The sequence below is a fragment of the Ambystoma mexicanum genome, chromosome 10, assembly GCF_040938575.1.
Source record: "Ambystoma mexicanum isolate Mex_15411 chromosome 10, UKY_AmexF1_1, whole genome shotgun sequence".
Taxonomy (NCBI): Eukaryota; Metazoa; Chordata; class Amphibia; order Caudata; family Ambystomatidae; genus Ambystoma; species Ambystoma mexicanum.
In genome coordinates this window covers 1,281,010,275-1,281,031,891 of record NC_090932.1, presented here as the reverse complement: position 1 = coordinate 1,281,031,891, position 21,617 = coordinate 1,281,010,275, and the positions used below count along the sequence as shown (strand labels likewise).

At 46.1% G+C, this 21,617-nt stretch overlaps 1 protein-coding gene across 3 annotated transcripts in view; it reads right to left on the bottom strand.

The window, feature by feature from the left end:
* NF2 (NF2, moesin-ezrin-radixin like (MERLIN) tumor suppressor) overlaps nt 1–21,617 on the bottom strand; it is an 855,245-nt gene that overhangs the window by 467,396 nt on the left and 366,232 nt on the right. For all 3 annotated transcript variants that reach the window (XM_069619277.1, XM_069619276.1, XM_069619278.1), the window contains one exon: nt 13,301–13,435. In XM_069619277.1, coding sequence (XP_069475378.1) covers nt 13,301–13,435 — 135 coding nt within the window. The remainder of the gene's footprint in view (nt 1–13,300; nt 13,436–21,617) is intronic.

Here is a 21,617-nt window from a genome sequence, read left to right as displayed (position 1 = left end):
ATCCAGGGTCTTCCCAGAGGCCAGGGCGTCAATAGCCATAGATATTTCCTCGGATGTAATCGGGTTATCTAAGGTATGCCTGGTTTTGGTGAAAAGGATGGAGAGCGAGAGACTATCCAAGAATAACTCAACGTCCGCCTTGGGGACACTGTGCTTCGTAGAAAGAACAGCATTCCGCATTGATGTCATGTGATGACAGGGCCTTGGTACCATCCGCCCTCTCGATAGTCGGGATATGGGGTGAACCATTCTCCAGGCGGAGCAGTCTAGCTTGGACCCGACCAGGGCGTTCACCTTCCCTGTATCTGCGAGCAGACGGGATCGTCCGGAAACTCGGTTCTCGTGCCGCATGAGAGCGGAATGCATCTAGCTCTGAGTGTAAAAAAGTCATCAATGGTGGTCCCCAGCTCTGCTTCAAAGGCAATATCTAGTAAGGACTGCGGTTTCAAACTCCACGAGCGAGCCTCTGGATTGCCTGCACTCCACCTCAGGGAGATTGTCACAGAGGATTGATCAGAGAATGTTCTGGGAAGGATAGACACGTGTGTAATAGTTCTGTCTAGTATACCTGAGATGAGCCACCTGTCAATGTGTGAGTGTGAATCATATACTGAGGAGTAGAAAGAATAAGATCGGGAATCAGGGTTAAGCATCCTCCAAGCATCCAACACTACTAACTGGGCCTGCACTTCTATAATAATTCTGGCTGCCTTGGAAAGTTGGCAGGGTCTGGAGCCCGATCTATCAAGGTCCACGTCCAAAATGGTATTGAAGTATCCGCCCCAAAGGATAGGAACATGAGGGAACCCAGATAGCAAGGATAAGAGAGGTGTATAAAATTCAGGATCGTCTGTGTTAGGGCCATATACATTAAGCAGCACGATCTCTCTGCCCAGCAGGACCCCAAAACAGTAAGACATAGCGCCCCATGGAATCGATATGATTCACTTTATGCTGAAATGTAAGATTCCTGTGTATCAAAATCATGACTCAGCGGTTTTGGGTAGAACAGTCAGTGCAGTAGCGTTGGCGGCCCCATGCTCTAGCAAACCTCTCACAACCATTGGAACAAGCATGCGTTTCTTGGAGGAACAGCAGTTTAACTTTGTGCCGTTCGATATATAACTACAGTATATGCATTCTGGTGTGATTGCCCAGCCCCCTGACATTCCAGCTCATGCATATCATGCTATCCGCAGCCATTAGGATAGTAAACAAGTAGCAACAGGCAACAGCCAGACTGTGGAGATCAGCCCAGCTGTGTAAGGCTCTTGATGTAATGGTGCTTATCAGTACACGTTTAGGTACTCTGATTCCCCATCGCATGTCAAGCATTTTTTTAACAAAATACCCCTCGCATCCCTCCCGCACCCTCACCTCTCCCCCAAATCAGAGAGGCGAAAACCCAAACAACTTCCAACTTAACCAGGAGCAGTGGCAACATCGCCTGGGGGGCCGTGTAGGGACCATGAGCGGCAATGTTTCCTAAATGGGGGGTTGACTAGGCATTACGTGGTGCACAATGTAAGGTCAATATACAAGAAATGAAGGGTCAAACTTGCAAATTGTAACCAGATCTCAGATGGTCTGCCAAGACCAGTGGACTGCAACGCCTCAAATGCCAAGGTCCAGTTCTACATGTGGTATTGTCACGCAATCATCAAGGGACACACAAACGTTCCAGAGTGGGGCGTCGACAAGGCAGCTTGTGGTGCACAATGTTGGAACAATTCGCTGGAACTAAGTAACAAAGATTGTGGGTCGGAGCTGGACACCAATCGATCTGACAGGACTAGTGGTGTGCAACGTTTCAGATATCCAGGCCCAGACTGCCTTTGAAAAGTGTCCACTGATTAACAGACCGGAGTGAACACAGTAGTTAAAGTATATGTGATTAGCCAGGAAAATGTTTGTCGATTAATTTAGAAGCCTCCTCAGGGGTGGTGAAAAAGAAGACACGATTTGAGTGTTCAATCCTGGGTTTAGCTGGGTAGAGCATTGAATATTTGACACCCAGGCCTCTCAGCCTTTTCTTGGTGGCGAGGAAGGATTTTCTCTCCTGTTGGGACGGCGACAGAGAAGTCTGGGTAAAGGTGAAATCTGGCAGAGCCGAGGAAGAGGTCGCCCTTGGTTCTTGCCGCCCGTAGAAGGGAATCTCTATCGTGGTAATTCAGGATTCTCACTGTAATGGGGCGGGGAGGAGCACCCAGCTTGGGTTTCGCCGCCAGGGACCGGTGGGCTCTCTCAATTGCAAATTGCGGGGACAGTTTTGGAAAATCCAGGAGTGAGCGTAAGATGTGCTCAACATAGTCTTCCATGGGGCCATCAATCTTGTCCTGAAGGACCCCGATGATACGTAGGTTATTGCGCCTGGAGCAGGATTCGAGGTCCTCGTTTTTCTTGTCGACATCTTGAACCTGCCTGGACAAAGCTTTCACTTCGGCCCGTATGGCGACAATGTCATCCTCCGCCATACCGACCGACCCTAGTCTCCACCTCAGTTACTCAGGCATCAGTCTTCTCCATATGGGCTTTGATCGAGCATATGGTTCCACTCATGTCATCCAGTTTCAAATGAAGAACTGTGAAACCCTCCCGCATGTATTCCATAATTTTCTGTTATTCAGTGGTTTCGGGGGGTACAGACATGGATGCCTCCGGCTCTGACTGAGGTTCAACCGGTTTTGACGTTGCTTTGGTATACATGTTGATAGAGCTCTGCTTTGTTCTTCTGTGGAAGGAGGTGCCACGGGCACTTGTGTCCTTGAAGCGTCTCGAGGGAGGCAGGGGGTCCAAAACCGCAGCCCCGGAAGTGCAGAGCGGTCCAACCCAGGGCGCGCGGCGACGAGCAACGAATGCCCCTCCCCCAGCCGAGCCTGGAGACCCAGGAACTCTGGTATAAAGGAGCCCTATCCTTAAGAAAGGGGGAGGCAGGGCACTGCAGCGTGGCCAGGCGGCGTCCAGAAAAGAGGGAATAACGCATTGTCTGTCCTCCTCCGGGTCACGCCAAAGCTCCCTTTGTCATGGTCTCGCCCAGATACGTGGAAAGTAGAGTGGTACAGCACCCAAGGGGTCGTCAGAGGCAGAGCCGGGCCAGGAGAACCTGCCCGCCAACAGTGATGAATGACAAGGGCGCGCAAATGATCCCTTCGCCAGGTGATGGTGTACCGGGATGTGCACCACAGAGTGTTGTAGGATAGAGTATAACCAGTATAAGAGGGCGGCAGCTGTGGGCCAGTGTGCCAGGTGGGCGGTGTGGTGCCCACTCAGCGCCCCAGGGTGAGGATGGACAATCCTAGGTGCCAGATCCTAGGAGATGGTTGTAGCCGGGCAAGGTCTGTTTCCTAGAACGGAGCCGGGACACCCGGAGCGGCCGTGAGGGGCAGTTGTGACAAGTATGTCCATGCTGGTCTGCCTCCGAGCGGATTGTAGCTTCCCACGTATGATGAGATGACAGATGTTGGTGTGAATATATAGACAGATTAGTCACCAAGAGGGATGAATGACAGGAAGGCTCAATTTATTCCTTCGCTGAGGGATAGTGCACAGGGTTGTCCGTTGCAGGGCGTTGCAAGTAGAGTAGGACTAGCGTTGAGTCGCAGCGACTGAAGTGTGTCAAGAGGCAGAGATGATGGGCATTCAGCACTCTAGGGTGGTAGGGTACAGACCCCAGTGCCAAATCCCGGAAGATGATGGTAGCGGGGCCAGGGCCTGCTTACCAGATCAGAGTAGGGTCGCCCAGAGCAGTAGAGAGGGTGGTTGTGGCCAGTCTGACTGTCCCGGTCGAGCGGTTTACAGCTTTCCACGTAGGATGGGATGAAAAGTGTTGGTGTAACTAATAGATTTGATTGCCAAGTGATGGGACGTGGGGTTAGCCCACTGCCACATGGGCTAAGCAGAGATGACTCAAATTCATTTTTAGGTACACGGCATTGTAGAGACAGTTGGCTCAGAGAAGGGGTCATCGGTGCATGCACCCAGATGAGGATGGTGTGTAGGTCTTCTTCCAGTGCAAGGAGGGTCTATAGGCATTGGGCCTGCAGGGCCACAATGGTTAGGTGAACGCGGCACTGACAATATCCGGACTGATGGACTGATGTGTGGTGCAGCAGGGACCAGGCCAGCACCGTCCCACCAAGAAAACACCCAACAATGCCTTCCACACTCCCCAGATGTCGGCAGACAAGTGATAGGGATTAGTCTAGCCAATAAGGGTGGCAGCACAGCATGCAGTGTCTCAAACGGGGCTCCCATACCTGAAATTACAATGAGGGAAGAGGTGCCAGTCACAGTGTATCATCCCGGCGGGGGACGCAGGGCTGCCGCTCCAGCTCACAGGGCAACAGCAGAGGTGTCCGTGAAGGGCCCCGCTTGGGCCGTTGGTTCCCTGCAGGTGTTGGTATGAAGTCGGGAGGCCAAGGGAACACGCACGCACTGTCTGTGCGGCCGGGACCGCAACTCCGAGCCGAGATTGCAGGGAGGGCTCAGTGTTTGCCGGCAGTGGAAGGAGCTGCCCCGGGCTCTTGTGTCCTTGAAGCAGCTCGAGGGAGGTGGTCCAAAACCGCAGCCCCGGTAGTGCAAGGCGGTCCAGCCGAAGGCGCGCAGCGAAGAGCAACAATCGCCCCTCCCCCAGCCAAGCCTGGAGACCCAGGAACTCGGGTATAAAGGAGCCTGATCCTTATGGAAGGGGGAGGCGGGGCACTGCACCGGGGCCAGGCGGCGTTCAGAAAAGAGGGAATAACTCGTCTGTCCTACTCCGGGTTACGCAAGAAGAACCGAAGCAGCAGTGGATCGGATGGCGTCGGTCTGCAGGTCTTGAAGGGTGGACTTTGCTCCAGTGTAGCAGGATCGAAACGAAAAGTCTTCCCCAGAACGGAGCAAGGCACTCAGGCGGCCATGTTAATCGAGCGCAACAGCACCCCGCTGCCCTAGGGCACCTAGTTTCACTGTGTGTATACTTATCCTTGCATAGCTATAGGCCTCTAGGTAGTATACAAGTTAAGTTACTCCCTTTGAACTGTGTTCTAAAAAGAAAAATGGGTGTGTAACTATATCCATTCTTGAAAGACGAAAGTTACAGAAGTTGCAAGATAGACTTGTAACCGGGCTGGTCGAATTAAGTGATTCTGTAACTGAATAACACTGTATATTCTGACCAATAGGGTCTGCTGCCCTTGAATAGCTTATGGTAATTTAACTGTGGTTTTACACCACAAGAAAAGCTTAATGCCATTCTGACTGTTTTAGGTTTGACTCACCTTGACTGCTTATTGTAATCTAAATACGGTTATACTTTGGTTTATATACCATAAGTATTAAGTTGGTTTTTATAAATGTGTTTATATGATATGTGATATGTATCTTGGCCTACTTGTATTTAAAGAAACCCTTTATTTGTACAATACATAGTGTTTCAGTGTTTCTTTGGACTATATGTATGCTACAATTTCTTTGTACCAAGCTACAGCTTTCTCACCTTACTAAGATAAGCCTGGCTGCTCTGTCTTCGCTACCAAATGTTCTCAAAACCAACTGTAAAAAGCAACAACTCCCACAAACACAGAAGTTGCATGCCTACAAAAATCAGAAATTAAGCAAAAGGAGAGATTTCTGAAAGGGTAAGAGCTCCTGCCCCCATCCCCTGCCCGCCTGCATCCTGAACACCTACCCATAACCCAAGAACCAAACAAAGAGGACCCCTTCTGTCACCAAGCTGGCTGTTTTATTGTCTATGACTAATCTCTATACAAATCCTCGCCGCGGAGAGGTCTAGTAGTAGTAGTAGTAGTAGAATACCCAATTTACCAGAATCCCTAATAGAGTCCATCTGGTTTTTTAGGTCTAAGAGGGCGGTCTGCCTTGCTGTGACTAGGCCGGAATCCGGATGGTCTGTCCCCTTCCAAGTGGTTCTGTTGTAAGTGGGTTTGAACTTGGGAGTATGCTATTTTATCAATGATTTTGAGGAGGAATGAGGAATGGTACTGTTGTTATGGGCCTGTAATTCATTGGGATTGTTGGGTATAGGGAGTTTTTTTTTTTTGAGTAAGGGTGTGACCCGTGCTACTTTAATAGAAGTTGGTATTTCGCTGGATTTCAAGGACTCGTTCACAAATTTGGTGATGATGGGTGATAATGTGGTGGCGCAGTCTTTGACTACTTTAGCAGGAAAGCCGTCGCCTTTACAATTAGATGGCTTAAGAGATGCTATAGATTTAAGGACATGGTCGTTGGTGACTTGTGTAAAGTGGAATTCAGGTACATCAGATCTTGTGATGGTATCTGGCGGATGGGATGGAGTATTGGTGAGCTATAGGAGCTTTTTTTGCAATGCTATTTTACCTTGGAGTGTGTTCACTTTGGAGGATAGAGCATCCTGTATGGTGGTGCACCAGGCTTTGCTGGTGATAATGGGGCTGGTGGGTTGTATGGGGGGATTCAAGTTCTCTAATAATACTGAATAATTCTTTTGTGTTGGAGGCCACATTACAGATATGATTATTAAGCGATTCAGCTTTATGGGCGAGTACGTTGAGTTTATAGGCTTTGGACAATTGTTGCAGTTTGATTTGGAGTTCTGGGGAATGGTTATTTCTGATTAGGTGTTCTAGGGCTCTTTTTTTCCTTCTGAGTTCTATGAGCTCGTCATTGATCCAAGGGGAGCTGCGTTTGGGTACTTTGGTTTTGAGAGGGGCTACTTCATCTTTTAGGCATTGATGGTAGTGGTCTGTGATGCTCTCGATATTAATGCTGTCTAGGGGTTTGGAGTTAAGCCGGTTGTTGAGTAAGGGGTTTAGGTTCTCAGGGGTGAGTTTGCGTGCGTTTCTGACCTGGATCGGTGCTAGGCTAGGTATTTTTCTTATTAGATCGGAGTCTAGGTTTATGTTGAATTGGATTAGGTGGTGGTCGGTCCATTGCATCTTGAGGATGTCTACTATAGTTACTGAGGTGTTCAGGGTGAGTATCCAGTCAAGGATTCTACCTTTGGCATTGGTGGGGCATTAACTATTTGAGCGAATTGCATCTCACAGAATGCCTTATGGCAGGCCGTTGCTTTACTGTCCTGGGGGTCATTGTAATCTAGATTGAGGTCTCCTAGGAGGATGTACTTGGTTTGGGGTTTGAGCGTAGGTGTGATTAATAGAGGTAAGTCTATGTCTGGGTTGTTTGGGGCACTTGGTGATCTGCATACTATTAAGAAGTTGATTGTTGTCTTCAGGCTGATGGCTAACTTGAGAGCGAGGGTTTCGTATCCCATGAGAGAATCAATTTTATATTCCCTGAGCTGTAATGAGGTTTTGTGGATTAAGGCCACTCCTCCACTTATGGCATCTATGTGATCAGCTCTAAGGAGGGTGTACTCGGAAGGGACGGCTAATGTGATCTGTGGGCCTGAGGCAGTATGCAGCCATGTTTCGGTGAGGACCAAGAAGTCAAGTTTAAGTTCTAGTATGCAGTTGTGTATGTCGGTTGCGTGGGCTCCGAGGGATCTAACATTTAGTAAGGCTCCTGATGGTGGTTGACTGGAATTGGGTGAGCTCGAAGGCAGGGTTGGATGGGTCTGATGGAGGCTCGCTGTGGTGTTGGGTAGGTTTTGCGAGGTCTCATTGGAGATGCTGGGCTTCTGGATGTTAATATTGGGGTCCTCCTGGATAACGTGCAGTAGGGGTGTGGTATAAATCTTGTAAACATTGTAGAAAAGGGTTCTGAACCCGACAAGGGGGACTCGTGGTCCGAGCACAAAGGAGGGAGACCAATTGTGAACTTATGAATGTGAGAATCTTGACAGAGGAAAGAAACTTTTGTGTTTTGTTCACTACATCAGACCCTCTGCAGTAAGGCTTTGAATGGCAAAGAAGGTCCTGATGCATAGATATTGAACTGTGTGATAACCTGGGTATCACCAGTCGGGCCCTGGCATGGCTGACTTCTTTCCTCTCTGACCGACCCTCCCAGGACCAACTTGGGTTCTTCCTCTCCGCTATCTTTTTCTCTACCTGTAGTGTCCCCCAGGGGTCCAACCTAGCTCCCTGGCTGTTCAACCAGTACCTGGCACTCCTTGCCCACCGCATTGCTGCTCTCTGCCCCAACTTTCAGTGCTATGCGGATGACACTCAGCTCATTTTCAGGCTACCTTCGGCCACCTCTTCTCCGTCCCTCATCTCCGACTGTCTGCTATCCAGGAGTGGTGTGCCACCAATGACCTCTGCCTTAATGCCAGTAAAACCGGGATTCTCCTCAAACGCACACCCGCTCCCTCCTTTCCTGTAGCTCTCTGGCCAGCCTCTCTTGGCCCTCTTCCTGCTCCCCCCTGCAAGGCTAGAAACCTCCTTTCCTCTCCTTCCCCCAGAAGCTCACTGTCTCCAGAGCTCTGGTTCTGTCTAGGCTGGATTACTGCAACAGTCTCTTTCTAAATCTGCCTGTCTCTACTCTCTGCCCTTTGTAACTCATCCAGAACAGGACTGCGAGACTTGTCCTTGGCCTCAAGACCAGGAATCGTATCTCCCCAGGACTGAAATCTCTGCACTGGCTCCCAGTGGCTGCGAGGATTAAGTTCAAAACCCTATGCATTGTCCACAAGGCCTTCGGGGGCACGGGGCCTCAATACCTTCAACTCTCTCTCTTCCTAAATATCTTCCTTCGTGAGCTCTTCACTCATCCGCCTCCAACTCCCTCAGGGTCAGTCGCTTCTCCAAGCAACGAGTTGGTGGTAAATCTCCTTCAGCTGGGGACTCCCTCTGGAACTCGATGAGAACTATCTCCGGTTCCGGAAGCACCTCAAAACCTTTCTCTTTGCTTCTGCTTTTTCTCCTCCTCTCCCCTGCTGACCTCCTGGCTGTAACCGGAACTGCACTGGTTACCTGGACACCCTTTGATCTCGGTTCCAGGTCCCTCCCCCCGCCAGTCTCACACACCTGCACTGCCTGCCTGGCAACCCCCTCACTTGGGGACTGTTTCTGTATCCCTACAGTCCCCCTACCAGCACTTGACACCTGATGTCTGCACTTACCCTTGCACTTGCCGCTTGCTGGCAGTTACTTTTACTTTTGTTATTATCTATTCCCATGCACTTCACCGTTCCTTCCCCCATCCCATGCGCTTGCGCAATCGGAATGACACCTGGCCTAGTAGGATCGCTGTCTGTCCTCCCTTTGTTCCCCCTCCCTTGCCTCGTCGCGCCTTGAAACACTTGTGTATCGGCACGTTATAAATGCCATATCATATCATACGATTAAGAAAAGGAACTACAAGTACCAGCAGTCACTGGGAAAGAAGATAATGCTGTGTGTTTTGAACTTTGCTTCAAGGCGGAGGAAGCCTGCGTTTTGACAAGAGAGGTTTCTTTTGAGAATCCTTTTCGTTTCTTAAAGACTTTGCCAGAGTGGTGTAAGACCAGCTGGACCATTGAACTGTGTCCTCATGCCGAGGAAGCCAGAGTGCACACGAGGCTCGAGCGTGCTGCCTTGTCCCGTGGTGAAAGCGTGAGGAAGGGAGGCCAACTGCTCAACTGTCTGGACATATTGTTTCTTGAACAATTTTCCTTTTTGCATACACTACTTTTCCCCACACCATTTTGTATTTAGAAGTAAGGATTGGAAGTTGTTACCTTTTAAAACAAATGTAAATAAAGAGATTTAAATAAGGATTGGCAATAGGTGCATTAGCATAGGCCCTTTTATTTTGAGAGACTCAACTAGGACCGCATTATGATGGTTGTAGCTTGCTCCCATCCTTAGATTTAGGTTTAGATAGGCGTTTAACCAACCTTTTAAAATTCAATAAACACCCTTGAACTGTGTCTCATTTGTGTCAGTCTTCATTGATGATACCAAGACTTTCCTTACAGTCCACAGTGGAGGGCTATAATGTGTAATATGCAAATCAATGCAGATGCCTGGAAGCCAGACTGACAGTCCTGAGAAAAACCTGTAGTTTTAGGTTCATTACACTACTAGGACTCTGTAGAAATCTGATGGACCACTCTTTTAGAACTTTCAATACAGATTACAAACCAGCATCTGCATCTCTGCAGCAGAGCTCAGAGGCAATGAATATGGCCGCTCATGTCCATCGCTCCAGTTCTTTCAACTGATCACTGGCTCCAAGCAATGCTCCTAATGGGCGGAGCACCTTCCCCAAAACATAGGGCAATGGAACTGATGGAGAGAGATGGTTGAAGTTGTTTTCCGGGCGAATGGGTGCAATTTGGTAGTCAGCTCTTCTCCCCAGGAGCCTAACATGGCACTGGACTATGGTTGGTGATTGGGGCAGTGGGAGTACTCCAGAACTCAGACTCAATGTTTCTCACCGGGAGAGGAGCTTGAGAGATATTCTGGAGGTGAGTGGTTACTGAACCATTGTCGTGCCACTGCTATGGCTCATCCGATGATAGAAAACACCCCATGTAGTTCGAGGGGGAGAGTCCTGGAGGTTTGGGGGGGTGGCATTGGGATATTGCAGGGAGACCAGGGAGTGCTGTGCATTGAGGTTCCTGGAGGCTGAGAGTAGTTTCTCTGACGAGTGCTCTGTCAAGGCGAGAACATTTTTATTTTTTAAATCCCAGTCACATCCCTCCAACTCTCATGAGCGGGAAACAGACCTGATGCCAGAGTATGGGGGTGATTAGTCATAGTCCTCTGGAGAAACCAGCCCCCATTTCAGTGCTACATAATAAAGTCATAAAGATGGTCACTGCAATGGGTTGAATCCAGGGGCTGGAGTCAAATCTCCAGTCAGTTGATACTGGTCTCCAATACTCTGGATGGCAGATTGTGTTGCCGAAAATAAAATGGTATATTCTAGGGCTTTTGAGGAGTAGGCGGTAGATGATTGGTACTGCTAGACACTGAATTCAAGCACTGAGAATCAAACTGGTGAGTATCCTTTGTGACGCCCCAGTTGGGATAAGGTGTGAATTTACATCAGGAGACACAGTCCTTCCTGGATAATTTATTCAAGAGCAGGTAGAGGCATAGTCCCATTAAAAAAACGCCATTGACTGCCTTTGAGAAAAGCTCTAGGTGCTGGCAAAGGTGGCTTCAATACACTAGCAATTTCCCTTTGTGTCCCCGAGGACAGATTTTAGCCCTGGAATAGCAGTACGATTCTCTTATCCCGGATCTTAGTTTCAGACTATGTCCAAAAGCAAAAAGATGCAAGAGTACAGAAAAGAGCTTGCCCATGTTGGGATGTCTGCCTTGGTATGGAAGCCCCCTACAATGGAAGTCACTCACCATGTTTGTTGAATCCGATGCAGCAACAGTTTTGTGTAAAGGTCACCGACTGGGCTAACCTGATGTTCTACTTTGGACCTCCCTCGTGTGGGGCTTTCTGTTGATACTGCATCATCCTACTGTCCCGATTCCAGCCCACCTGTATTTATGCAGATTTAGGGTGGTATGTGTTTGTGTTGGATCTCCTACAGCAAATAAATTCTGTTTCAAAGTGCCCACAGGGCTACAGGGAGGGGACAATGCGATGAGAAACATTACAAAAATATAATAAATATTAAAAACAACAGTGGGTGGGGGTGGGAGGGACGATCCTACTATGCCTTCTTGTGAGCGTTCAGAACATGCAAGTGCAGAAGGGAGGGGGAATGGGATAGGTGCTGGGGTGCTCATGGGTGAGCCAAAGGTGAAGTGCAATGTATGGTAAGTGGGTGGAGGGTGAGCCGAGGCAAGTGCTGGGGATAGACAGAAGCTGGGGGCGATACAGTGTGGGAGGTCAGGGCCCTGAGGATGAATACGGGCCCTGCACACCAAACAAGCAACTGTGAGACTACTGGGGGTGGGGAGGTAAAGAGGAAAGTCCTGAGGAGCAAGACAGAGAGGGATGGGGAGGCTGTTCCAAAGAAGGGAGCCAGCTGAGGAAAGCGATCTACATCCTGCCCTCTGTTTAGGGAAACGCTTTACACACAAAGAGTTGCTGCCAGAGGAGCGCAGAGGTCTAATTGGGGAACATCTAGTAAGAGAGTTGCAGATACTGTGGTTCCCAGCCCCAGACAGCCTTGTGGATGATACAGAGGGATTTGAATTTAACCCGTGAAGCAAATGGGAGCCAAAGCAGACTTTTCAGGGCAGGAGAGATGCGGTCCTTGGACTTGAGGCCAAGGGTAAGCCTTGCTGCCCTATTCCGGTTTAGCTGGAGGGGGTCACAGAGTGGAAGAAGGTAGATTCAGGAGATTCGAAGATGACTCCAAGGATTCAGGCGGAGGCTATTGCAATAGTCAAGCCCAGAGAGAACCAGGACTCTGGCACCCTTGAGCTCTAGGGGAAGGTGAGAAAAGGTAAAATTCCTTTCAGAAGGAAGAGCTGAAGGAGTGTGAGGGAGGAAGGAGCGAGAAGTCGAAGATGACTCCAAGGTTTCTGGCTTCAGAAGGAACAGGGGGAGAGCCCATGGAGGAAGGCCAGGGTGAAGGGACAAAGTCGGGAGCAGGGGTCTCAATGGGAAGGATCTCTGTTTTGCTGGCATTGAGGCAGAGTTCATTGGAAGTGCACCAGGCCTGGATGGCATATAGGCAGTAAGGGATGATGGAAGGTGCAAGAGGGCCAGCAGGAAGTTTGAAGAGTTGTGTGTCATAAGGAGATGAGGCGTGCCAGCTGAGTAAGGTAGATGTTAAAGAGCCAAGGCGAGAGGATAGAGCCCTGGGGGACACCACAGGTGGAGAAGGAAGTAGGCGAGGATTTTAAAACATAAAATTACATTATATTATAATGCTTCCTCTATAGACACATGCCAATCTTCTCACTATCCACACTGCTTTGGGGTGTTCTCCGTGGGGTATTTTATGAAGCTTGTGGATTCCTTTCATTAACCTCAAAGTGGTCTTCTACTTAAGCGTTCCATTTACAAATGACCATATTGCCTTGATTAGCTCTTAAAATACTATGAAATGTCATATCTGCATTCTCATAAATCATAATTGTTGAAAAAAACAGTGTCTCATTCAAACTGAAGGGCATTTCACAATTAGTGGTCCCATCTAAAATACAGTTCCCAAGAGCTGGACCCAGACACCTTAAGATGAAATGGGTAAGCATTTCTGAACTATACTTTTAGACCCTGCTCTTAGTGGCATTACTTCATAATATACGTATGGTGCTAGATATGTGAAATCACCCTATGTGCAATATTTTTAATCAAAACACACAAAATAGTATCAATCAATACACAAATCTGAACAAATACAAGATGAAGGGAAGGAAAAGAAAAGGTTCAGAAAATGGAGTCAATTCCCTGACCCCAAAAAAGAACAATAGTAATGAAAAAGCATGTAGTCTATAGAAAGGATATTCCTCACCTCCTTATCACTGTACGAGATGTTTCGTATCTCATTCCAGGGAAAGGAGATTTTTGCAGTGAGTCTGTTCTCAGGGTCATAAATGTGTAGTCCAAGGGCGTCAACTCCTAGCAGCAGTTCTGTTCCCTTTTTATTCTGGAAAGAAGAGAGACATTACATTTGCATGACTTTCACTGACTATTATGGCAGTTTTTGTACAACACTCTGATGAGGGATATAAAAGAACTAACCCTAGGAGGGGGCTAAAACACCCAGTCAAAAAGGGAAGCAAAATCCCTCAAAGGTAAGTCATGTGATAGAGCAACAAGGCTTAACCCTCAGGTTGAAATAGTACGCCGACACAAAGATACACTTAGTCCACACACTTATCTCTGAAAAAAATACACTTTTACTATGCGGCACATATAGAGCTTTATTGGGTCCATTAAGTACTTAGACAAATACATATAAACATTTTTACAAAAGAGTTAAGGTTAAACAAACAAAAACATAAAGTCTACAAACATCTGAAATAATAACGATAAGGTAACAACATAATTAACTAAATAATTATAATTAAAAAATACATTACATTAAAATCAAATATGGTAATTTCACACCATTTTTGTTTTGCAATATTTTGTTTTTGGTTTAAATTTTTTTATAGTGAAAGTAGTGTAATCTATTGTGTGAATATTTGTTTTTAATAAAAATGTTTAACTGGTTTAATGTATGTTTTCACTGCTTATTACATGTGTGCTGTTTTTGTTTTTATTTACAGTTGACATTTTCTAAATTTAATTTAGCACACATTACATGTCTTTATGCATGCTGTAATGACTATAAATGCTGTGTATATATTGTAATTACGCTTTTACTGTATATGATAAATGTATACTTTTTTTAGTTTACATTATGTTTTCTTTTTATAATGCTTTGTGTATTGTTTAGCAAATTCTGTGCATTTACAATGATGACATGAGCCCTGTTGATTGATATTGTTGAACATGTAAAGTATGACAATGAATGCTTAGGCGAGTTTGTTATTGTAGATTTATATTTTATTAAATATATGTATTTTGTTAATTGCAATTCGTGGGTGTTATTACACTTCTGTATATTATATTTTTAGTTTATGTAGTAATTTTGTATTACAAAACTATTTTATACTTTCCTTGAACACATATTATAGGTCTAACGTGAATAATCTGTGGAAGGATTATTTATTTTTATGAGTGAAACTGTGTTCATATTGTGTGCTTTTAAGTGTCGGGGTTAGTTAAGGTTACCATGATATTTGATTTTTACATTTTTTCATTAATAAAGTTTGTTATGTTGTTACCCTAACAGTAATTTTTCTGAAGTTTATAGACTACATTTTTGTTAGTTTCACCTTAAATTCTTTCTTTTACGGTTACGTGATTTTTGATTTTGAGTGTATGTTGTAATACTAGCATCTGTTGTAAGAGTATGTAGTATAAATGTGTGTGTGACATAAGACAACACTGCATAACAGCGCGTGTCCTAAGTGCGTGTATTGTAAGTTTCTGTGTTGTAAGCTTGTGCGCTGCAAGATCGTGTGTTGTAAGATTGTGTGTGGAGGGAGCACCTGTTGAGGGAGCGCATGTCATAACAGCGTGTTATAGTAGCCTGTCATCAGAGGACTTGTTATGGGAGCATGTGCTGTAGGAGTTTGTGTGTGTAGTTGGAGCACGTGTAGTAGCTGCACACGTCATGGGCGCATTGTAGGAGTGAATGTTGTTGTAGTGTGTGTCGTAAGAGTGTGGCAAGTGTGCACCGTAAGAGTGTGTGGTTGGAACGTATCATAAGAGCACATGTCATACATCCACATATGTTTAGTACACAAGTGTGTAGTAGGTGCGTTTGTCGATGTATTATATGAGTGTGTGCAGTAGGAGCACATTTTATAGCAGCGCGTATCGTAGTAGTGTGTGTCATTCTAGTGTAAGAGTGTGTGTTAGGAGCATCTGTTGTAAGAGCATGTGTCGTAAGTGCATGTGTACAAGGTGCATGTGGGAGCACTTGTCGGATGTCCACCTTCTGTCTATTAAGCACGTCTGTATTAGGTGCCTGTGATACAAGAGCATGTTATTAGTGTATGCATACACAATGTTATTATCGCAAATGTGCATGTAGACTTTTAATATAAAAAGTACTTCCATTCTGCTCATGCATTTTAAGTGTACATTTTCATATGAAGGGTCTACATTTTCATATGAAAAGCATACATTTTAGTAATGAAAGTGTACATTTCTTCGATCACTTTAACCCGGACATCAATGAACAGCATCATACGCTCTGTATACAGTTCGTATGATTTGCTGTTGATGTGATTTTTCAGGAGATGTTCATTTTGTAATGTACCAACTGTAAAACTCTTACTCTCTGCATATGTGATTGCAGCATATGTTGTAGGCGCCTGTGTGATAGAAGTATGTATGTGCGTCATAGGAACATGTGATGTTGGAGTGCATGTTGTAGGAACACATTTTGCGGGAGCATGTTTCGTAGGAGTGTGCTTAGTAGAAGCATGTGTGGTAGCTGCATGTGTTGGTTCCATGAAATGTCCCCGCAAAAAAAATTCCCCTGGCAAAAAAGTAGCCAAAACATGGCATTTGTTGCAGGGACATTACATTAAAAATGCAGGGGACACTCCTGCAACCCTTTTTTCCAAGGGGAGCGGGGGACACCCCTACAACCCTGCTTCCTTTTACCCTATATATATGGTCACCATATATAATGTCACCACAACGTTTTCACAGCGGCATTATGTATGGGGACAATATTACCCGATACCCATGTGTTATAAGAGCACATGTTGTAGGAGCTGTAAGGGTGCCTAAGAAAGACTCGGACACAATGCTATTAAGATTTTGGATATAGACTTTTATTAATAAGTGGGTTGGAAAATTCCTCTCTATCCCTACGACTAAGAGGGGATTCCCTACCTCAAAGGAAACTAATGAGATTGTCAGGAAGTCCAAAACAAAAAAGTCTGTCACTGTTGTTTACCAAAACCTTACTTCTGTCCCTAACACTAACAGTCTACTCTCCTTTCAAAGGAAAAAGTGTTTTTTTCGGTTTTCAAACAACTGAAAAGTTCCCAGCTTCGCTGAATGACAAAAGGCGTTACAAAGATAATGTTCCAAAGTGTAAAGTTCCAATCTTAGGGATCTACTCCTTTCCGCTGGCTTCTTATGTGAAGTCTTTGAATTACTGGCAAGGAACTGTCTGTTTTCACAGTTCCTATTTCTTACTAGCGTGGTATGCTCTGTTCCCTAGCAAAAGTTTCCAATGTTAGGGTTTTGGTCCTTTCCCCTCGAGTCTTAGATGATACAAGTCAGGAAGAACGGTTTATTGGTTGTTGTGGAGAATCCTGTGGATCTCCCACTAAAACCCTGCCTAAAGTCTCCTGCCTGGTGGCCAGCAGAGGGCATACTCTTCCTGATCCCAATCCTGGGGTGGTGTAATGCGGGAGGATCACCTGGGTGGAGACAAGGCCCAGGGTAGTGGGGTGATTTCGCAGCGTGAGCCACAGCATTTGTCAGTTGAGAGCGAAGCTCCTACCACCGAGTTACAGGAGGAATTGGCTTATTGTCATTTGGATATATCTCGACCTCCTGTTAAGAATAGAAGGGTGAACTCCAAGGGTGTGATCCAACAAAAGGTTGTCTCCAAAGAACAGGTCTTCCATAACCCTTAAATCATATCCTCCCCAATGCCAAAAGTATGACAAAAATATAGCCTTCTTTGTACCATCTATCTCTAAAAGGATTAATCCCTACAATCCCTTTTTTAATAACATCAAGGGAGGTAGAAACATTGTTAGAAATAATAAGATAGAAGAAAATATAATTTCCTTAAAAGGGAATACAAATTTCTCTGAATCCCTCAGGGACTGTGACGAAGGAGAGAGCTGAAGATGTATGTAGAGCTAAAGGACGGGCAGGTAGGCCTAGCAGCCTGTGGCAGGGTCAGGCAATTTACTCTAAGGGCCTGCACCTAAGCCACTTAACCCACCTGAGGGGCATAAAAGGCTTCTGCAAGAAGGAGCAGTAGAGAGAAGCTGAAACAGGAGCAGAAGAAGAAGCAGAACATGAGGTTGTCAGTTCTCTAGGAAGAGTGACCACGGAAGGGACATCAGTGCAAAGGAAGAGCAGATTTGACCAGCAGGCTCCGAGTTGATCCTGTGTTAACAAACCCTACTTTGCTGTGGCTGCACTGGAAGAGGATGGGAAAAACAAGCAGTCTTTCCAGGTATGCCTAATTTTTGTGAATGCAGAGCTGAAGTCGTGCAACCACCCGAGTTCCGTGTGCAGAGGCAAGCTGAGAGAAGCTGGAGAGAAGAAGACTCCACTATCGAGGCCGGATATGAGACACCCGTGCAGCTGAGGGGTGTGGGTTTCAAGTGTACCTGAAGTAGCAGAAGCAAGAAAGTCAGGAAATAGAAGCCGCCTGCAAAAGCAGTGTTTTTGGAGCTGGTGAGTGAAGCTCTGTACTTCCAAAGCACAAGAATCACTAACGTTAGCCAGCAGAATTCACAGTTGGAGCGGGGGAAGTTGTTTGCAGTCATGGTCAAGTCTTCTATAACAAAAGGAATTTGTATCGCACATTTTCAGCACAAGTTAAAGTGCCTGAGTGAGAAGAAAATCTTTCCTTTCCCATTGTTGCCTTTAAAACCCTTACCGGGATGTTTCGTGGCTCTATTGAGCGGGAGAGCGTTATGGTTTATTGGGCAAGAAGCAGTAATTGACTTTCCCAAAGTGTTACAAGAGCATTTCACATCACAGAAAGATGGCATATGACAAACAATCTCCCGATACTTGTTAAAGCAGAACACTGTCAGAAAAGGGAACGCAAGTCAGAAATTAGAGCTCACCATCAAAGAGATATTGCGTATACCTAGTTTTGTTTTGTGAAAAACCAAAGAGTGTCTCGCGGGCTAGTCCCCAGGGATCTCTCTCCCTCTCTCCATCTCTCCCTCTCTCTCTCTCCCCGGATCCAGAGCCAGGGGGTGCACCAGTGCAGGCAGATCACCTGTGTGAGGGGTCGTAGGGGAAAGGCAGCCAGTGGTGAGACACACTATTCCTCTCTTTCCCGTACCTATGATCCCATCTATTTGAAAGGATTTGCAATGTCCCAACTCCCCCCCCTTTCCACACAAACACTGGGCCCGAGGAAGAGGACGACAGAATAATAATGCTAACTCTTGCACATCACATTGGACGTGTTCCACTAATTGTGTCAGTCGAAGTCAGGCACTTAACCTTAAGTGCATACATCTGATACCAATTAGCTCTCCTCACACAGATAAAAGGCGGAATGTAGAAACACACTCTGTGCAAGGTGGAACACGAGTAAGAGCGGAACTTCCGGGGTGAAGGCGAACCCACTGGAGCAGAGCAACCGACTGAGGGAAGAGAGCCATGGGTGGAGAATTCCAGGAGTTCCCTGCAGGAGGTTAGTGCCTCCAAAAGGCTGCGAAAGGCTTGTGGAGAAAGCCGAGTCCAAAACAAGAAAGCTGCGTTGTGTTTCAACGACGCCAGCGACCCTCCCGGGTGAACGGCAGAGTTGCAGAGGTGAGGTCAAGACTGTGGTACTAACCTTGACTTGAGAATCAAAGCAGCACAGAACAGAAAAGAAACGCACACAGCTGGCGAGTTGGCAAGCGAGGTGAGAGACCGGTGTGTGCCAAAGAAAGATTGTAATAGCAACATATTATAGCACAATTGAAGGATGCATGCATGTGGATGAGACGGGAAGAAAGGCAGACCTGCGAATGAACCTTGAAGTAACGATAGCTGTAAAGTCAGCGATACGGAGTAACAGAGTGGTCCGGCGAAAGGAAGTAGCTTTTACTCGAAAGTCTCAGCGAAGGGTGAAACGTTTGTAGCGCTAAAGTGAATGAACTGTAAAAGCGAGGTGATTGAAATTGACCCAGGGAAGAGTAGAAAGGTGAACGTTGAACTTTGGTGCATAATACAGTGAACTACCCAGACCAGGAAGCACTGGGGCAAATGATATAGAAGTATGAGATACAAGTTGGAAAGTTGAAGTGGAACTGCAGGGGTCTGAAGAAAAAGCCATGGATATTCGAAAGTCTTCAACATCAGGAAACGGTCCGAGCCTGACAGAGTGAGACCGAAGGTGTAATAAGTTAAGCTTGGGGAAGGGAACCCCTGTTTTATTTTGCTGTGAAAGGTCTGAGTCTGATTGAGGAAGACCGGTGTGAACTTTTGCTTTAAGAGATCTAAGCCCTACGGAGGGGGGCCAACGTGAACTGTTTGGTGAACTGTGTTTGAAAATTGGAAAGAGACTTTAACGTGGAAGGCCAGGCGTGCCTCAATCCACTTATTGAACTGCCTTTGTGTTAAGAGCCTGTGCCAGTGTGTCATCTTGCCTACAGGGACCGCCTTACTCAGTGCTGTCCAATGTGGGGAGGAGAGCTGACTCAGCCACATTTATTCTTTATATTTGAACACTGATTTTCCTTTACAAGCATATTCTCCTTTTCACACTTTTTCTACAAGATATAGGGCAGGCATTAGGTTTTGTTAGTATAGGCCATTTTTGATTTGACAGACTCAACTAGGACTGTTTTGTTTATTATTTGATGGTCGAGACAACTCCCATCCTAGCTATAGGGCAAAGTAGGAGTTTCTCCAACCCCATTGAAACTACAATAAAGGTTTTACAAATTGTACCTTTTGTTTCAGTGTCATACTTGTGATACCATGGCTCCCTTACATATGGTGGCAGAGGTGGGATACGACTCAATTGAGAAAAATTGGGGAACCCTAAAATTCCAGAAATGTAATCATGGAGCCTCAGAAACCTCTACCGCCACAAAATAATCCATAGGCTTTGATATTTGTAGCAGCATAGAAGACACTATCCCTCCTGGGAAAAAAGGGATGATTCCAACAGACTTAGTTCTGATCCCCCTGTGCTGGTTGTTATATAAGATTTGCCCCAGCATCTGGCCTGGAAGTTTGGTCTAGATGTCCTAGCAGGCATTACAGATCCAGACCTCCAGGGAGACAAAGTTTATCCTACAGAACCATGGCGAAACTCTGTTTGAAATATGACCAAGGGACACAATTGCACAGGGAATTCTCAAGAAAGCTCTATTTCCCTGTATTGAAGAAGAAAGTTAACCAGAGGAAACAAAGAGGTAGCTTAGGCTTTGTAGAGGCCGATGAGTCATGTATTGCTGAGACAAAAAGGGAAGAATAACCTACCATCCTTCCCGATCTAGCCTTCGCCCAGCGAAGCGATCCAGTATTCGCAGAGGCTTTCTTAGAAGCGATTCCTGAGCGAGAAGGACAAGAGAAGGGAAGCCACTTTTTCTTCCTGAAGCAGGGATTACTATATAGAAGGGAATCCTCCAGGGAAGGCCTAAGTAAAACTTAGTAATACCCAAAACCCATCGCACGCTTGTGCTAGATATCACACACTAATTTGACAGGGGGACACTTGGGACAATTTAAAACCCAAGCTCACATCAGTGGGAAATTCTATTGGCCGGTGTAAGGAAGGCATGGTATCAAACAGTGAAGACAGACACAAGTGATCACAGTTCAAGGGTGTTTATTGAACTTCAAATGGGTTGGTCAAACACATATTTAAACCTAAAGCTAAGGGTGGGAGCAAGTAATGACCATCAAATAATAACCTAGTCCTAGTCAAGTCTCTGTCAAATAAAAGGGCCTATACTAATAAACCTATTGGCAATCCTTACTTCTAAATACAAGAGAGTGTGGGACAATGATGTATGCAAATGAAGTGTTCAAGAAATAATATGTCAGGACGGTTGAGCAATTGGCTTCCCTGCACCACGTTTTCAACACGGGCAAGGTGGCACATTTGCTTCGCACACACTATGGCTTCTTGGCCACATGGATACAGTTCAAAGCACAGACATCGGGGCCTTCTGCCAAAGCTTCTTTCAAATACTCTCCCTACAGAGGGTCTGTCGTAACTAACCAAGTCTCAAAGTTCCATTCCTATCAGGATTTTCACATGCACAAGTTCTCGCTTTCAATGTTCACCATGGGTCTCCCTCTTCAGACACCCCCTTTTTATCACAATATTCAAACGTGGTCTCCCTTATTCGGGCTCGGATCCTCTTGATATCAAACTTGAAGACTTTGGAATGGCGATGGTTTCGCTTAAACCGTCACAGGACCACTTCGATTAACTTCACACAATTATTCTCATCAATCTGCTACTTTCGTTTCTCTTCACGGGATACCTTACAGAGACTTTGGAATGAGCACATCCATGGTTGCGGACCACTCGTTCAACAGTATTGTAT